The following is a 19238-nucleotide window of genomic DNA, read 5'->3' on the forward strand; positions in this document are numbered from 1 at the left end:
ACTAAAGAGCAAAACCTGTTCCTCAGGATATAGTTTCCTGTTCTAGAGACTGACTGACAGGAACTCACATGGCTTCAGAACCTAGAGAGTTTCTTCCTCTCCCCCTGTGATGGAATCTCTTGGAGACTTTTGCTTCCAGATTACATTTGAGGTGTACACACTGCTGTCTCTCCCTCATCAAATCTGTGCCAAGAGGAGGTGTTAGCAGAGATAATTGCTAGAATTCTCCTTCCTTACCCTACCTTGTTGCATCTGTCCCAAGAGAAAGTAATATAGTTACTGAGACCACCTGCCTCTTTCCAGCAATCCTTCCTTGATTCTTATGACCAAATCAAAGGAACTGATACCAATATAGTGCAGAGTACTTGGGGTATCTAGCATAAGTGCAGCTTGCAGTTTATCTGTCTCCTAAAGCTTTCTACGGAGCCAGCCCCAGTATGAAGAGTCACTATGGCAATTCTCTAAAGTATGTAGCTGCTAAGTGTCCTTGAAGCTTTGAGCAAGCCTGTCTGTTTCTGTGAATGTAGGGTAGGCATCTTTGTGCTATATCTAAACCTTTAATAAACCTTTTAATCTCTGTATACACCTGTGTGATGAAACTGATCCAAATGCAATTGTTTGCAACGGCCATCCAGCAACCCTCTTTTGCAGTCATGCACTAACTATTACACAAGGTTTCCAATGGTACCTTCATACCTAGGAAAGATGCTAGGCTGTTTGCCAGAAGGAAATACCTCCCCGAAGCAACAAATTGAGGTGGGGGCAATTTCATGAAGCAGCTTCATGTCAAGATGGAGGAGAAGCTTTAAGTGGAGTTCCCCAGTGCAAAATGCAATAGGGAAACAGTGGTTGCTGTCGCATAGAATATAGAGAGAATTGATATGGGCAGTTTCTGTGACTCCCTTCTTTGATGTACTTGCTCAATTCAAATATATGATTTGCCACTGGTTACTGTCTCAACTTCTTTCATGTATGTGAGCACTAACTTGTCCACCCCAACTTTAAATCCACTCCACACATCTTGAGTGAAGTAGATTAGTAAATAACGGAAGTCAGGTTTTAGAATCATAGAAGATTAGGGTTGGAAGAGACCTCGGGAGATCATCTAGTCCAACCCCCTGCTCAAGGCAGGACCAATACCAACTAAATCATCCCAGCCAGGGCTTTGTCAAGCCGGGCCTTAAAAACCTCTAAGGATGGAGATTCCACCACCTCCCTCGGTAACCCGTTCCAGTGCTTTGCCACCCTCCTAGTGAAATAGTGTTTCCTTTATCCAACCTAGACCTCCCCCATTGCAACTTGAAACCGTTGCTCCTTGTTCTGTCATCTGCCACCACAGAACAGCCAAGCTCCATCCTCTTTGGAACCCCACTTCAGGTAGTTGAAGGCTGCTATCAAATCCACCCTCACTCTTCTCTTCTGCAGACTAAACAAGCCCAGTTCCCTTCAGCCTCTCCTCGTAAGTCATGTGCCCTTGCCCCCTAATCATTTTTGTTGCCCTCCGCTGGACACTCTCCAATTTGTCCACATCCTTTCTGTAGTGCAGGGCCCAAAACTGGATGCAGTACTCCAGATGTGGCCTCACCAGTGTCGAATAGAAGGGAATAATTACTTCCTCGATCTGCTGGTAATGCTCCTACTAATGCAGCCCAATATACCATTAGCCTCCTTGGCAACAAGGGCACACTGTTGACTCATATCCAGCTTCTCATCCACTGTAATCCCTAGATCCTTTTCTGCAGAACTGCTACTTAATCAGTCGGTCCCCAGCCTGTAGCAGTGCATGGGATTCTTCCATCCTAAGTGCAGGACTCTCCACTTGACCTTGTTGGACCTCATCAGATTTCTTTTGGCGCAAATCTTCCAATTTGTCTAGGTCACTCTGTACCCTATCCCTACCCTCAAGCATATCTACCTCTTCCCCCAGCTTATTGTCATCTGTGAACTCGCTGAGGGTGCAATCCATCCCATCATCCAGATCATTAATAAAGATGTTGAACAAAACCGACCCCCTGGGGCACTCCGCTTGATACTGGCTGCCAACTAGACATCGAGCTGGTGATCACTACCCGTTGAGCCTGACAATCTAGCCAGCTTTCTATCCACCTTGTAGTCCATTCATCCAATCCATACCTTTTTAACTTGATGGCAAGAATATTGTGGGAGACCGTATCAAAAGCTTTACTAAAGTCAAGATATATCACATCCACTGCTTTCCCCGTATCCACAGGCTCTGGAGGGCCATGTAGCAAGAATTCTTTAGGGCATCAGCACTTTTCAGAGACTGAAAAGAGGCTGGAGTAGCCAACTGTAAGGATTTGTGCAACGGACCTGTCAGTCAATTGATTGGGACACAGAGTTCAGTGTTTATACTGGAAGTGTGTTTGTCTTAGGCAGCATCCAGCACCTGTCACTGTCTTCTGGTGAAGCTAAGCAGCCACTGTTGTTTGTGACATGGCAGCCCTTAGTGTCCTGTCCCACAGTGCTTTTGTGTCTCAAGCCAAACAGCTAAGATACAGCTTCATAATTGTTGCACTTCTGAGGCATATTGTACAGGTGCACTTCCTGGCAGGCGCACCAGGCAGAGACTTTACAGGGCAACCTCCTATTTTGAGACCTGCAGAACAGTTGGCAAAATTCCAGAGGCTAGAAAGAAGTGTTCTTGGAAGAATTTGACACACGTGCCAATGTAAGAGTAAACTTGAGTGACTTGAGTTATGCAGCAAATTGCTGCTTTGGGGTTACATAGCTAAGAAATGTACCTTCTTGAGTTTATACCATATTAGCTAGGACTCAAGCAAACAAAGACATAATCTGTGCTTTTAATGCAGTTATACCTACACATCTGGTATATCTTCAGAAGCACAGAGCATGGTGTTTTTAATCATACTGGCAAAAGTCATGAAAATTACTGGCTTAATCACAAAATCTACTTGCCTCCACTTACCGTAGTAAAAGGCAGGTGGAAGGAAACAACAATTTACTGACCTGTCAAAATTTTTCCCCATGGGAATGAGTAAGAACCATTTTGTAAGGCTCCTGTATTTACAGACAAAACCAAGTAAAATCTCATTTTGGTGCTAAATTTACTCTGCCTTGACCAATATAAAGAATAAATAGAATATAATTGAGTCTTTACCAATCTCTTTCCTCTTTAAAATGTGATTTCAATCTGAAAAAATGACTGAAAATGGCACCTTCTTCCTCAACAGATTTTCTCCCAGTATTCAGAGTCCTATCTAATAATTTTAATAATTGTATTACTTTCAGAAATGCAGAGTACCTCACAATGAAACCAAAAGCTGCTCTAAAAATCAGTCTAAGTTGCTATTGGATTTTACTCCTGTTAATACTGCAAAGCTGAATACAGCTAAGAGAAATGAAACTGGATTCTGTTCATTCTCATTCATCAGAATAATGATTTATGAAGTTATAACTGCAAGACTAATCATTTGAAAACAGTCCAGTTATATAGATGTAGAGAGCAGAACTTGGCCTGCAGAGGGATGAATCCAGCTGGACTGTTGGGTTTACAAGGCTAGCATTTACAAAAACATTGTATTTTTAATGGAGCATATTTGATACGGACTTTGAGACTAGAACACTTTAACCCACAATCCCTTTTTAGAATAGAATCATAGAATATCTAGGTTGGAAAGGACCTCAGGAAGTCACCTAGTCCAACACCCTGCTCAAAGCACGACTAATCCCAATTTTTGCCCCCGATCCCTAAATGGCCCCCTCAAGGATTGAACTCACAACCCTGGGTTTGGCAGGCCAATGCTCAAACTGCTGAGCTATCCGTTCCAGGTCTTGCACTTAAATTTATTGCTTATCCCCACAGCTCTTCTTTGTTAGCTCTAAACCTCTAAAACTTGTGTCTGCCTCCATTCACATAGCTGTCACTTTTCCATTCACTGTCTTCCTTCATTCTGTCTCTTTCCCTTATTTCCACCCTCTTCGTACCTGCTTTTGCCTACCCCAAAACCTTTGAAATGCCAGTCTGTGATTTTTCCCAGTATTTACAAAACTTAAAAAAAAAAATAAATAGGACAAGTCATGATATTCAATAGTACTGATTAATACATGCCTGAGGTTCATTAATTAGTGATTCATTTAAAATATTCTTATACCATGTAAAGAAAAATCTGTCCAAATAAAAATAACTTTGTTAAAAGGACCAGAATCTAAAATATTACCCTACAAGACAAAAATGCTGAAGTTCTTTGATAAAAATTAATAGTCTTGTCCCATACTTCCTTCATCTCTGTAGAAAATTGTTCTGATGATAAATCTCTTGCCATACAAGAAATAGTGTTAAGATCCAAAAGCTTAGTTATCCTGGTCTTAAGATTTGTGGATCATAGTTAGGGCCTTACCAAATTCATGGCCATGAAAAATGCATCACAGGCAATGAAATCTGGTCTTGTGTGTGCTTTTACCCTATGTTTTCCAGATTTCGTGGGGGGAGATCAGAGTTTCTCAAATTGGGGGTCCTGCCCAAAAGGGAGTTGCGGGGGGGAGGGTCTTAAGGTTATTTTAGGGGGTTGCAGTATTGCCACCCTTACTTCTGCACTGCCTTCAGAGCTCGGCAGCTGGAGAGCAGCGACTGTTGGCCGGGCACCCAACTCTGAAGGCAGCACCCTACCAGCAGCAGCGCAGACGTAAGGGTGGCAATACCATACCATGTCATACTTACTTCTGTGCTGCTGCCTTCAGAGCTGGGTGGCCGGTCAAGACCCCTACAGTGACAACACTGTGAAAGTTTTTAGATTAAAATAGCTGAAATCATGAAATTATTGATTTTTAAAACCCTGGGTCTGTGAAATTGACCAAAATGGACCGTGAATTTTGTAGGGCTCTAAACACAGTATCCAGAAACAGAATTTCAGAAGTAAATTTACATCTTACTTCCCTCTCACCCCCCAAGTATCAGAAGCTGAGCATACTCTGATTTTGAAGGAAGAGACCATCTGCTAGAATACTGTTGCATTGTTTATCTTATTTTTCTCCCTATATAAAATCTTTCTCCTCCTGTGTTTCAGTTGTTTTCTGATATTTTTTTGTTTAATGCACTGAAAAAAATGCCTTGCTGAAAAGACACTACATGCATAAAACTATTCAGGCTAAGTCTTTCATGGTTTCCCCTTTACAGTTTTTTTAAATTAACTGTATTTACAAGATGTCACCACTACTTAACAGTAAAATGTGTATTTGAAAAACACATCTAGACAGAATTAATTAAAATGTATCATTGTTGTACTTCACACAGCTTGAGGAAATAACTGGGGCATATAGACAATCTATAATAATTGAGTTGTTACGGAAAACAAAATGATCTAAAAATAGCCAGACTAGATCCAAATGAATAAGCGTACATAAATGTATGGAATCAATGACATTTGCAAATTGTAGCACTTTGTCAAATAGACAACTTATACCAAATATTTTTCTCTCAGAATACAGTTTTAAAACAGTTTCGCTAGGGCATGACTTTATTGGTGACTTCTCACACTGGAGAGATATAGTATGAGATAAATGAGCAAATTAGGCTAACATAAAAATGTTAGGTTTCAGAGTGGTAGCCGTGTTAATCTGTATCAGCAAAAAGAATGAGGAGTCCTTGTAGCACCTTAGAGACTAACAAATGTATTTGAGCATAAGCTTTTGTGGGCTAAAACCCACTTCATTGGATGCATGCAGTGGAAAATACTGTAGGGTGATAGATAGATAGATATACACACACAGACACAGAGAGAACATGAAAAAATGGATGTTGCCATACACACTAGAACGAGAGTTATATTAAGAGAGAGATCAATTTAGGTGAGCTGTTATCAGTAGGAGAAAAAACCTTCACCTTAATTGATCACTCTCATTATAGTGTATATGGCAACACCCATGGTGTGTTTTTCATGGTATGTGTGTGTGTGTGTATCTATACCTTCCTACTGTATCTTCCACTGCATGCATCCGATGAAGTGGGTTTTAGCCCACGAAAGCTTATGCTCAGATAAATTCGTTAGTCTCTAAGGTGCCACAAGGACTCCTCATTCTTTTTACTGATACAGACTAACAAATTTATCTGAGCATACGCTTTCGTGGGCTAAAACCCACTTCATCGGATACATGCAGTGGAAAATACAGTCGGAAGATATAGATAGGCGCGCGCACACACACACACCCTCCCCCCATGAAAAAATGGGTGTTGTCATACACACTATGAGAGCGATCAATTAAGGCAAAGGTTTTTTTTTCTCCTGCTGATAACAGCTCATCTTAATTGATCTCTCTCTTAATATAACTCTTGTTATAGTGTGTATGGCAACACGCATTTTTTCATGTTCTGTGTGTGTGTTTGTATATCTAACTATCTATCTCCTGTATTTTCCATTGCATGCATCCAATGAAGTGGGTTTTAGCCCACGAAAGCTTATGCTCAAATACATTTGTTAGTGTCTAAGGTGCCACAAGTACTCCTCATTGTTTTTGATGAAAATGTTAACATTTCATCCAGCACAGTAATGTAATAAATTTTCAAATATTTCATTAGGTGTTTAAGAAACCCAATGGTATATAGTTAACTTTAAAGATATTTTTATGAAATTTCAGTTTAATCTGCAAATCAAAACCTCGACAAGTAATTGCTTCCAAGTGGTATGGGAAACCATATGATTGGAATCAGGTAAGGTTACAATTTTCTAAAAAACTAAGCAAATGGGAATGCGTTATTACAATATTCCTTCATATCTGGAGACTTACATTAGGTTCGGATCTGATGGTCACAATTAAGATGGTTTTTGTCTGTGTATTCCTTTGATGTGTGTTAACCTTATGAGCAGAAATGATCTGGATAACAGTACAAATATTGTTGGTTTGGATTTGATGTGCATGGACAGATCCATACACTCCATCTGGCTCTTGTAATGATTCCTGTTTAATTTTTTGACCCCCAATATTCATTATTTCCAAACAAAACTCTTCAGAAATTTGCCGTGAAGGGTGGTTTCTGGCAGGGAGTTGTCATTTATTGATTGCTGCTCAGTAGGATAAAAATTTTATTACTGTCTGAATATTTTTCCCCTTTAGATATTAACCTTTTGGTATTTCCCATCAAATAGCATAAAACTAAACAAAAGGAAAGGAAAGTTGGTGACTGGTGTATTTATGTTACTTGTTTTGGAATTGTTAGCTCACCACAGTATATGCTGGATTTTATTGCTGGCCATTGTTGTATAACAGGATTTCCTTTTTATACTTTCAGGAAACCTGCTGGTTTTAGGGTCACATAGGGAGGTAGTAGTCTGGAGATTTCAAAGGGTTTCCTGCAGCTCAGAAGTAGGGTTTTTGTTTGGAGTAAGCCCTAGTCTGCCCTGCTAGTCTGTTAGAAATCGTTCCTGACTTCCTCAGTGGGTCTACCCATGCAACCAGATTCCCACCACATTTGATTCATGGCCAGCTTAGTGGTCAGTGAACCAGCAGGAACAAGGCAGGCCAGTGGGTATCATGTGTCTTTGGGGTGGAGGGAGCTGGGTGCTTTTCTGAGATGGGTAAGTGAGGGGTTTAGGTCTCTTCTTGAAAGGAAAGTCTGAGAAGATGGGATGAGCACAGAGGGCAAATATGCTCATCCTCTTCACAGTTCACTGTGAGGAGTGTTTATTTTCTTTTAATTTTGCTGTAAGGTTGTCCTATACTGATGTTATAGGAGTGTAAATGGACAGAAAATATCTGTCCTCTGCAGCTCTAGTACAGAGTATGCATGTTGCTACCTTTTATACCTTGCATAAGCAGAAGTAGTGCTTGCTACTCATTTTTCAAATTTCAGTAGCTGTCCTCAGTGTCAAAATATGCTATTATGCCATCTCTCTCTCTCAGGGAAAACTCCACTTAATATTTTTTTAGATGCTCTTAAACCCCACAGTGCTGAGTTACCTTTAACAGACATACATTCTCCTTTCCCTTCTAAACTGTCTAAGGAGCTGAAAAAAACCTATGGCTGATCCTTATTTCATAGTGTATATGGGATATAAGCAGTGCTAAAGCAGTGCTCTATACTGATTCCTCTCACAGTATGCACATGTACATGAGTGTTCATTTTGACCTGATAATTCAAAGAACAGCAACTCACAGTTTTTTATTTTTTTTTTACTGCAGTACGAAGAATAGCATGCCATAATTATATAGGGCAATGAACATGCTAGTATAACCTTTTGTTCATCTACATTGTTTTTAATTTTTCTTAAAAGCAATTTGTTGTGTAAGCCATATAGCAACATGTCAAGGTGTATTTGAATTCTGAGGGTCCAGGTCATCTTATTTTATATAATTACAAAATGCTTATATTATTAGTTATCCACTTGATAAGTAAAGCCTGTGGATCTGAAATGGAGAATTCTGACACAGGCATCCCATGATGTGAGTTTGGGTTTTTATGGTAATATTTATCTAATTTTTCAGCATGCCATACACAATTTGAGAAGTTCCTATGATTTGGAACAATCAAAAAGTTATTTGAAAACAAGATAGTGGGGGGAAAAATCTTGTTTGCAGAGTAAGAACGTATGAACTTACATCTTTCTACCATTGTAATTTTGCTTCTTTTCATCAGGTGGATTCAAAACTGATCATCGACCAGTCTGAAAGGGAGAATGAAAGAGGAAAGAACACTTTTCTTTACCAGCTACATAAGCTGGTTGTGTTAAATACTTAAATATTTCTATAAATCCTTAAAAGAAAGAGAGGTTAAAGCCAGTTTTTAGTTTAATTTTACTGCTGTTTTCTGTATGATCCTTAAAGGTTGGCTCCACATCCCTCTGATCCTAAAGACGAAGGTAGTATTCAGTTTGGAGTGTCCTAGTGGGTGTATTAATAAGATTAAAAAAATACATTATGGCCTTTTCTCCCAAAGATTAAGAATGAAGGTACACACATACAGAAAATACCTTTCATAGAACAGATTTGTTTAGAGCAAGAGGCTCCTTTTCTTTTAATAATGTTTGAGACAACTTTTCAAAAAGCACCCAATAAACCAAAGGGGAGAAAATAGATACAGTCTGAGTTGTTTAGCTCTTTCACTGAAGTATACAACAGTGAAAGATGAATACGATTTTTTGTCTTTGAGATAAAATATATTGAGTTGCATGTTGAATTTTATGTTTTGTTTGTTTGTTACTGGTGTTTGAATAATAAATCTTTAAATCTTTAAAGCAAATTTGCTAATTTGTATAATTAAAAAGTTAATTGACACTGATATTTTAGTTATGTACTGGTGACTTCAAGGCATATTTGTGTACAGATTTAGCTATAGTATATAATTAAAGCTCTCATGCTGGATATAATCACTTGCACGGTACACTTTTGACACAAAACATAAGTCATAGGTACATATTTTTTCATAGGTGGAGGGAAAATCTTTTTGAACCTCTGATTCACTGTTCCTCCACTCTTTTTTCCTGTCCCCTAAAACACAAGGTCTTTACCGCTCAAAATATGAGGCTGCTAGCTTCAGAATAAAACACACAATTGGAAATAAGGTATGGTGTCTTTCCCCTTCCTCTTCACAAACCTGGTTAATAAAAATTGAATTTAATGACTGTTGGTGTGCCACTAGATTCATAATATACCACAGGTATTTTTAAAGTAGTTTAATTGTGTTAAAGCAGTAGCTGGTAGTGCCAATCACTGTAAATAAGCTAGCAGCTCGGAGAAACAAAGCTAAAGTGAAGAAATCTTAAAAGAACAGTAATTTTAGTGATACTGTGAGTCAAGGGAAACATCCATATAATAGACAATTGCAATGACCTAGTGTAACCATCACTTTCCTTTGCTCCCCTTTCAAGGGCATTTTAAAAAAAAAAGGTGACAAAATTCTGAAACCAGCTGTGTTTAATAACACTAACTTGCATTTCTTGCTGGATGGCTCAGACCACAGCACTTCTGCGTTGAATTCAAATGCACAGTGTGCTGATTAAAAGTATATTACATCTAGTAATCACAATTAGAGATTATTGAAGTGTCAGCAGGGGAATGAGAAAGGATACATCTACCTGTACCACACTTTGTGATGTTACTGGTGAGAGCTTCTGCAGGACAGAGTACTCTATAATGTCAGAAATTTTGGATATAAATAGTAAGATACTTTTGATTCTTATTAACAGTGAAGTTGAGATTTTGAAACTGGCTAAAGGACGTTCAGTAGGATTTGTGTGCCTTATTCACTTAGGCTCTCAAAATATCCCAGCCTGAGTCTAATGGAATGATTATCTTCAAATATATGTACTGTTTTGGAATGTCACTAGAGACTTGTTTAGTAGACTTTTACATGATCAGCCGTGCCAATACTACTCAGATATTTCTGTCTTCAGGCCCAATTCAGTACTCTGGTGGAAGGTTTTCTTCCCACTAACTTCAGTAGCTCATCTGCAAGCTCTTTCGCTTACTATGGTCAAGAGGAATTGAATCTGGACTTGCACTCTTATCTCACGACCAGTATACCTGAAGTTCAAAAACGAGGAATGTTTTGCCAGTCTCGTACAAAGGAACTAGGACCCAGAGTGAGCTGCCTGCAAGATATCTTCAGAGAACCAGAATTGTAAGAGAATTTTCCTTCCTTTGCGTGCTGGTCCCTTTAGGTATTCATTGTGGATGTGCAAGTGTTCTGAGTGCCTGGGACTGGAAATTCTTCAATAGCAGTGTCCGTTGGTCCATCCCTGCACCTTCTCGTGCTCCCAACCAAGGAGATAAAGGTGGCATGGACTGACCACCTCTTCAGTTTCTTTTCTGTCATTTGCAGCCTAGGATGGAACCTCCTGCGTCTATTTCCTCTCTTCAGTATTCTGCTACATCAAATTTGTAAATATTGTAAAAAGTTTACAGTTTAGTTTTTAGTGCTAGTTAGTTAGTTGGTGGGAGAGTTTGGGGGTGGAGAGAACCCCCCCAATTCAGGCACTTATTTTACCCAAAGTTCCAGGTTTTAAGCCTTGCCTGGTCTGCCTTCATTCTTCCTGGTGACCAACCTACATGAGACCTGCTTATATTGCCTCAGGGAAGTATACATTCCCTTGAGATGCAGCATCTGCCGTGCTTTCCCTGCACATACCAGGCAATCTCATGAATTCAGGCTCCAGAGGTACTTCATGGAGTGCCCTATGAACCCTATTCACATCCTGAATCCTCCTGCTTCCCTTCCACCCATCTAGAGCACCCAGACAGCACCCCACCGGCATCCATTACCAGTGGTTTGGAGTCTTCCACCAAACACAGGGACTCCTTAAATTGGAAATGCAAGGAAGACCAGGACAAACACCCACACAAGAAGAGTGACAAATCTCCACATAAATCCTCTAAAAAGAAACCTGCTTCGCACCTTCCTCCAGCACTGCTGAGATGCCACATCTTAGAATGGTGCATTTGGAACTTGCAAGGAAAAGAGGGCATCAATGGTACCAGGAGCTCCCAGTGTTGTGAAGCCACACACTGAAAGGTCAGTAACAATGCCTGTGTCACCTAAGGCCAGAAGGGATCCGTCCATGCACAGATCCTTCACCTCTAAGATGGCATAAATGGCCAGGCCAAGCCTGAGACACCTGGCAGTTCACTTCTGGTGGGACCTTGATACAATCTCCTGGAGGACCTAGCTATCTATGCAGACCCGGAGTCCCCAATTTTCTTGTAGCCTGTCCTGTTGTGGGAAGTGTCCCCATGGTAGTACCCGGGCCCAACCAGGAACTGGAGGCTCAACCTCAATCTCTGTGCTACCCACCTACTTCCAATCATCCAGGATCAGATCTCACAGAACCACTAGCCCTGATATTGGAGCACAAGGAATCCATTTTCATTAGCTGAGAACTAGCTAGTATCGACAGGTTTGAGTAGCAGCCGTGTTAGTCTGTATTCGCAAAAAGAAAAGGAGTAATTGTGGCACTTAGAGACTAACCAATTTATTTGAGCATAAGCTTTCGTGCGCTACAGCTCACTTCATCGAATGTAGCTCACGAAAGCTTATGCTCAAATAAATTGGTTAGTCTCTAAGGTGCCACAAGTACTCCTTTTCTTTTTGCTAGTATCGACAGTCCCTCCTGCTACCTGGTGAATAACTGTCAGTCCAGAAGGGGCTTCCAGATCCATTATCTTGCTCTAACGTCCTTGTCAACAGCAGTTCTGGTCCAGGGACCAATGGTGTCCACATATGTACTCCTACAATCCATCTCATCAACCCTGTTGAAACCCCTGGGACCCATAGAATCATAGAATATCAGGGTTGGAAGGGACCTCAGGAGGTCATCTAGTCCAACCCCCTGCTCAAAGCAGGACCAATCCCCCACTAAATCATCCCAGCCAGGGCTTTGTCAAGCCTGACCTTAAAAACCTCAAAGGAAGGAGATTCCACCACCTCCCTAGGTAACCCATTCCAGTGCTTCACCACCCTCCTAGTGAAAACGTTTTTCCTAATATCCAAACTAAACCTCCTCCACTGCAACTTGAGACCATTACTCCTTGTTCTGTCATCTGGTACCACTGAGAACAGTCTAGATCCATCCTCTTTGGAACCCCCTTTCAGGTAGTTGAAAGAAGCTATCAAATCCCCCCTCATTCTTCTCTTCTACAGACTAAACAATCCCAGTTCCCTCAGCTTCTCTTCATAAGTCATGTGTTCCAGTCTCCTAATCATTTTTGTTGCCCTCCGCTGGATGCTTTCCAATTTATCCACATCCTTCTTGTAGCGTTGGGCCCAAAACTGACACAGTACTCCAGATGAGGCCTCACCAATGTCGAATAGAGGGGAACGATCACGTCCCTCGATCTGCTGGCAATGCCCCTACTTCAGCTCCTCTGTGATCCCAAGAGTATTTACGAAAGTACTTGTGGTGGGAGCCGCATACCTTTGCGGACAAGGAAGACTGATATCTCCTTACCTGGATGATTGGCTGCTCATGGGTCAGTCTTGCCAGGAGGTACGAGCAACAGTCACCACTGCACTTCAACTCTTTCATTCCAAAGGACTCCAAGTCAATTTAGACAAGCCCACTCTGACACCCACACACATTATATAATTCATTGGGACGGACCTGAACTCAGTAACAGCACGGGCCTACATACTTCAGGTCAGATTCTGTAAGTGTCCCCATTTAATTCTGGAAATGGACCTTTAGACTTGTGGAGATCTAGTTGGTGTTATCAGACATTTGATGTGCTGGTGGGGTTGTGGGGCCACAGGGATCTGTTCCTATGGAGAGAATAAGGTGAGGGCTTTTGAATTAGTAGTGGGTTGGGTTTAGGGAGTGAGAGAGTTTCAGGTTGAAGTAGAAGACCTGTTTAGGATACCCCCTTTTTAGGCTATTGATGGTGGTCACTCTTACCTTCCCTGTAAGGTTAGAGTTTGTCATGGTTCGGAAGGGATTAGAAGTAGAGGTGAATGCATGTTTCATGGGGGAGTGTGTTCCCACTGAACTGAGTGGAGACTAGGAAACATTCTTCCCTTAACCTTAGTGGCAGATATAGGCGGGGAGAGTTGTGCTTAAAACCTCCTTGAGGATCAGAGCTTTATGCATAGAGAAGTTTACTTCAACCACTGAGTTTGAGTGAATAAAACCTGTGGGCTGGAAAGACAATTAGCGTTGGGAGGAGTTCATTTGACTTCGGGCTGTCAGGTGGATTTAGGATTTATTGCCAAGATGGACTTTTTAGTTCGACTTGGTCCTGCAATTGCCACTTTAAAGAGGCCAAGAAGATGTGTTGGGGATATGGCTGCACACCATAGGCAGTCAGCAAGACCCTACGATGAGGTAAGATGCTGACCCTAACCACCTCTTTAAGTGATTAAAAATTTAAGTGCTTAATGGACCTTGCTATCAGCTGGCTTCTTTCTGCTCTGCCAACATTTTAGGCAGGAGAATAGGAAGAGTTCCTGTACCCCTACCCAGAGACTTAAAAGACTTCTAAAGTCTTCCCAGAGGAACTGGCCTAACTTCCCTATGTTGTAAAAATTGTTTACACTGGTGTTGTTTTAATGTGCATCTCTTCTCATGTCTTGGCTAAGTTGACATTTTGAAATGTAGGTAAGTTTAAAATAAATTTGTAAAGTTTGTAAATTGACTGCATGATGACAACAGACTTGAGTACACGTGAAAACAAGTGCAATTTATTTGTGATCAACTCAAAACAGTGAAAGTCACCTCACTTCTTCTCTTGTAGTGCTTGAGCCATAGATAGTAATAATGAGATTTAGGATATTTAAATTCCAGAATATGATGGGCTAAAAATAATTAAGAAGTTATATGAAAACTGAATGCCAAGGAAATCTTAAAATAATGTGAGTTGATCCAGATTTTCATGAAAAAGATACCCAGAGGAAAGAAATGATATTTTGCTTCTCTCTAGTTAAAAGGGGATTGAAGTTTTGGCTTGTAATGGGAAACAAGATTCCACCCTAACTGTGGAGAAGCATATGTCTCCCTAATTTAAATATTTTTCTCTTTGTTATATTCACACCTTCACTTAGCGCTGACACTTTTTTCATTGCCAACAGATAATCTGCATTACTTACATTAGTGTTCTTTTTGAGTGAATCTGAACAAATGGAAAAATATGAAGGGATAGCTGCATAGAGTTTAAGGCCATAAGAGACCAACAAATCATCTTGTTTGATATATGACAGGCTATTAAATTTCACCCAGTTACCTCTGCATTGAGCTCAAAAACTTGTGTTCCAGTAATGGATATTTACCAAAAAGGCATCTAGTCTTGATTTGAAGATATCAACAGATGGAGAATCCATCCCTTCCCTTGGTAGTTTGTTCCAATGAATAATCACCCTTACTGTTTTAAAAAAAAAATAAAAAAAAGTTTAATTTCTCATTTGAATTTGTCTGGCTTCAGCTTCCAGCTGTTGGTTCTTGTTCTTTCTAGATTAAAGAGCCCATTACTACCTGGTATAGTCTCTCCAGGAAGGTACTTAAACACTGTAATCAAGTCACTTCTCAATCTTGATAAGATAAACAGTTTGAGCTCTCAAGTCTATCACTATAAAGCATTTTTTCCAGCCCTCACATCATTTTTATAGGTTTCAGAGTAAGTGAGCTGTAGCTCACGAAAGCTCATGCTCAAATAAATTGGTTAGTCTCTAAGGTGCCACAAGTACTCCTTATCATTTTTATAGCTCTTTTGCTCCCTCTCCAATTTTTCAACACCTTTTTAAAAATGTGAACATTAGAACTGGACATGGTATTCCATTATCATTAGAAAGACTTGTAATAATACTTGAACTGGATAGATAGTCTCATGGGGAAGGGCATTATAGTACGAGCAGTTTATGATCTGAAAAGATATATCTAGGGTGCTGAAGGTAACTTGGCAATTGGACACCACCAGTAGAGTTCTAGAGTGGTGATATAATAACTGTGTGGTCATTAGTTGGCAAATAGAAATATCCTCCTTCTCCATTAATTAAATTAATTGTCTTTTAATTTGAACGAACTCCTGTAGGCTTCATTAGGATTTTGTTTTCTACATGATTACAAGAAATATTTATTAAACCTGGCAGATTTTTACTATAAGAGTTCAAAGTTCACCAAGTAGAATTTATGCAAGTTGTTTCTTATAAACCAGAAATATTCCTAACTATAAGTAATTAATTCATACTTATGAAGTGGTGTTGTATTATGCAGCTGCACCCTATCCTCCACTGGTATTAAAAACCATTCTATTCTTTTTCACCAACATTGCTTTAATCCGTAATCTTTCTAGTGGAAAATAGGGCTGGCTTTCTAAAATATTATTTTATAGAAATAATAAGTAAAAAAATATATCAGGCAAGTGTAAAGGGCATAAAAGGATGATTTGTAAAGCTTTTAATCCCGCCTAAGGAAATGGTGGCATTTTAACCAAATAGTGTTTTATGTACATCTTATCGAGGGAACTCATTTGGAGGTACTAAGACAAATAAGTAATAAATTAGAATGCTAATCTTGGCATTGTCAAACTAACCCTTTCCCAGAAAAGTAATAGAGTGTAATAGGCGGGTTTTTTCCTCTAGTTATGCACTCTGCACAGGGTGCACGCTTATTTATTTTGTGCAACCTTGCATTAGCAAAACATGTACTGGTGACATTGCTCATTCATGTCTCTAACATGGGTTTTAGCAGTATTTCTCTCTTCCTTTTAATTGTACAGCATATGGCAGCATATTTCCTCACAGGTTTAAGTAACTGTTATATTATGTCTACCATATTTTTTTTATGCAGTCTGAATTTAAGTTGGTGCTGCTGCTTTTAAAACTTGGAATGGTGTATGCACAGGTTATATTTGAGACTCTCTGACTGATATCTTCACTCAGACATCCCAGCACTTCCTTCCTTGGCTGCAGCCTTGCAAACCCGCCCTTCCACTTTATTAGCAACTGCTGAATAATGTCAACTTTTTGCTGGCAACCAAGGGATTGCTAATAAGCAGAATCTACTGTATATGCAAAAGGAAAGGAAATACACAATTTTTGTTAATGTGACTTTTGAAAGCCACATTTGAAAACTGTAGAAATAATATTTACAATTTTATAATGTCTTTCATCTCAGGATCTCCTAGTTTATGTACTTCATACTGTCAGTAAAACTTAATGCTGGCACAACTGTTTTTGTATTCTCTGTAGCTGCTTATTATCAGGGAGGCTAGAAATCTGTTTGCCACAGAAAAATGCAAAATTAGCATTTTTGCAGAGAATCTTTGTTTTTACATTTTGTGGGGAAAAAATATATTATCTATTAACTAAATTTTACTGAAAGTATCAGTGTCACTTATTCAAAGTGTGCAACCCCTCCCTCTTGTGGTTGATTTTTGAATGTGCTTTAAATTTACATAGCTTAACATACTCCAATAAACTGCTTCCGGCATGTAGAGGTTACTCAACGGGGCATAGGGGTTCATGTTTTAATGCACCTCCAATTTCATTTCAGCCTCCAAACGCAAGTAATTTAAAGTAATGAAAAGATGCCGAAAACTTTAAAAATCGCCCCTAAACACACTGTCACTGAGTTTGGTAAGGACAGATTTCATGTGCTGTTCTGTACTGTATGCAGCAAGGCTGTAGATTAAGTTTGAAGACAGGCAGTTGTAGAACACATGGAAAGTGCTAAACATAAACTGAATGAAAAGAAACAAAAACAAGAGGCTGAAACAGCAGAGCCATTGACAACAGTAAAGAAACAGTGCACTGTGACTGGAGCATTCCAGTGTTTTACAACTGTTAATATATCAATAAAACATTATGTTCAACTGATACCTATAAATATTGTGGCTAGGAAAACTAAAGTTTAGCATTTCATTTTAATCGCAGAAAAATGTGGATTTTTATGGTTTTTTATTAGAGTTTTGTTTTTTATCACAGAAAACTAGGATCCCTGCTAATCATACGCAATATGTGCTTATATATATATTGCAGTGAGTAAAAGGAGTTCTTTCTTGGGATCTCGGTCATGTAGGAGTGATTTCAGAAGGTGATATGTTACCAGAAGCAGATTTGGCTAAGCTCTCATATATGTGGGCAAAAGCATCTTAGTTTTCTATCCATAGAGATTCTATGGTACTGTTTAATTCATTTAAGACTTTTACTATATTTGACTCTGCTTTCTCTCACATATATTACCACTCCCCCACCAGCACGACCTGCTCCATCATTCCGATGTATTTTGTACCCTGGTATAACCACAGCAATGGATTATCATCATTCCACCAAGTTTCTGTGAGGAAAGTTACCATTCAACACAAAAAAGAAAACCACACCATAAAAACTACCAAGCATTTGGGGCCATGGAAATCAGATGTTAGGGAATAATAATAAATGTTAAATATTGTAGTTAGTGGTTTTCATTGGTGGGTCTCAAAGCGCTTTCCAAAGATGAATAAACATTTCTGTTTTACAGATGGGAAACTGAAGCACAGAGTGATTAAGTGAATTGCAAGTCCACTAGTAGAGCTAGGGATAGATCCTAGGTCTTGGGATTCCTGGCCAGTGTCCTATTGGAAAGACAGATAAACATTCAGATGCATTCACAATTCATTCAGTCAATTAAATCAGTGCCACTTTCATGTTGTCTACTGCTTTACAGGAGAGAAATCTCTTATGGACCACTCCTGCTCCAAAGTTACTAATCTCTTACTACATGGTTCTCAAAATACTTAATTTTGCAGATCAACAGAAAGGAGTCACATTTAATGACATTCACTGATGTTTGTTGGGCATTCAGATACTGCATTGTTCAGAGTTACAAACAACCTTCATTCTGAAGGTGTTTGTAACTTTGAGGTTCTACTGTACAACCATTACAATTAGATACAACAGACATTAACAGGTTTGCTTATTTTTGTCCTATTTATTTTAATCTATTTCTATAGTAATATATTTTCTTCGAATACGGGCTATGCATGAGTTATCAAACAGATTTGACTGGAAAGTTTGAAGGGCTAGTAAGAAAGTTATTTTTGCGTGAGGGGGACACAAACATTAAATACAAATCAACATATATTGGTAATTTATAATAACCTGTAAATCAAAATATTGTAAACAATTTTCTCAATTGTGGGGGAAATACATATCTTTAGTCTCCAGAGCAAACATGGCAAATTTCAGGCCAAAGAAAATTTGCTAGCCAATATATATAGGGGCTGGGGTTAAAATAAGACGTATAGTATTTTAATGTTAATTATGGAATGGATAGTCTCTCCATGAGAAATTTCAGTGATGAATGTGTACTGTCCCAAACTTAAAATATTTGTGTTCTGTTCTCATATTGGGAATATTTAGTAGGTCTTTTCCTTGCTAATATAAGCGTGCTTGTATATATGCATATGTACACCCTTTGAAATAAACACAGCTGTTGACTGATTGGGCATTCATATAAAGGCAGTTTTTTTACTTCTGCTCAGTATTTCTAGGTATCTGGGGTAATGGATGTGCCACTTTTTCTCGGTGGAGAAACTCTTAAAGGATTTGGGACTAGTGGATGCACCAATTAATGTATCAGCATCTTTTTTTTTTTTTTTTATGCTGTATCTATCTAGGTGTCCCACTGCTTTTGGGTGCCCAAGGGCGATGCTGATGTTTCAGATTGCTACTTGATTCATCCATCAATCAACATGCCTCGAAGCACAGTTATGTCATTTGTAATGGTCACCTTGCACTATGAACTCAGCTGACACCACCGATTTATTTCAGATAAGCTATTGAGCAACTATTAGATGTTAATGAT

The 19238-nt window shown here is 39.3% G+C and overlaps 1 protein-coding gene across 3 annotated transcripts in view; it reads left to right on the forward strand.

Annotated features, from left to right (window-relative positions):
* The window catches only part of TDRD9 (tudor domain containing 9), a 152424-nt gene extending 143269 nt beyond the window's left edge, over positions 1–9155 (forward strand). For 2 of the 3 annotated variants that reach the window (XM_084631265.1, XM_084631266.1), the window contains exons 35-36: positions 6613–6685; positions 8609–9154. In XM_084631265.1, the coding sequence (XP_084487391.1) occupies positions 6613–6685; positions 8609–8710 (175 nt within the window). In that variant the 3' untranslated portion in view covers positions 8711–9154. Of the gene's footprint in view, positions 1–6612; positions 6686–8608 lie in introns of all 3 variants that reach the window. The other variant, XM_084631267.1, reaches the window with a different exon arrangement.
* The last annotated feature ends 10083 nt before the right edge of the window (positions 9156–19238 follow it).

Source organism: Lepidochelys olivacea, assembly GCF_965140295.1.
Source record: "Lepidochelys olivacea isolate rLepOli2 genome assembly, chromosome: 6".
NCBI lineage: Eukaryota > Metazoa > Chordata > Testudines > Cheloniidae > Lepidochelys > Lepidochelys olivacea.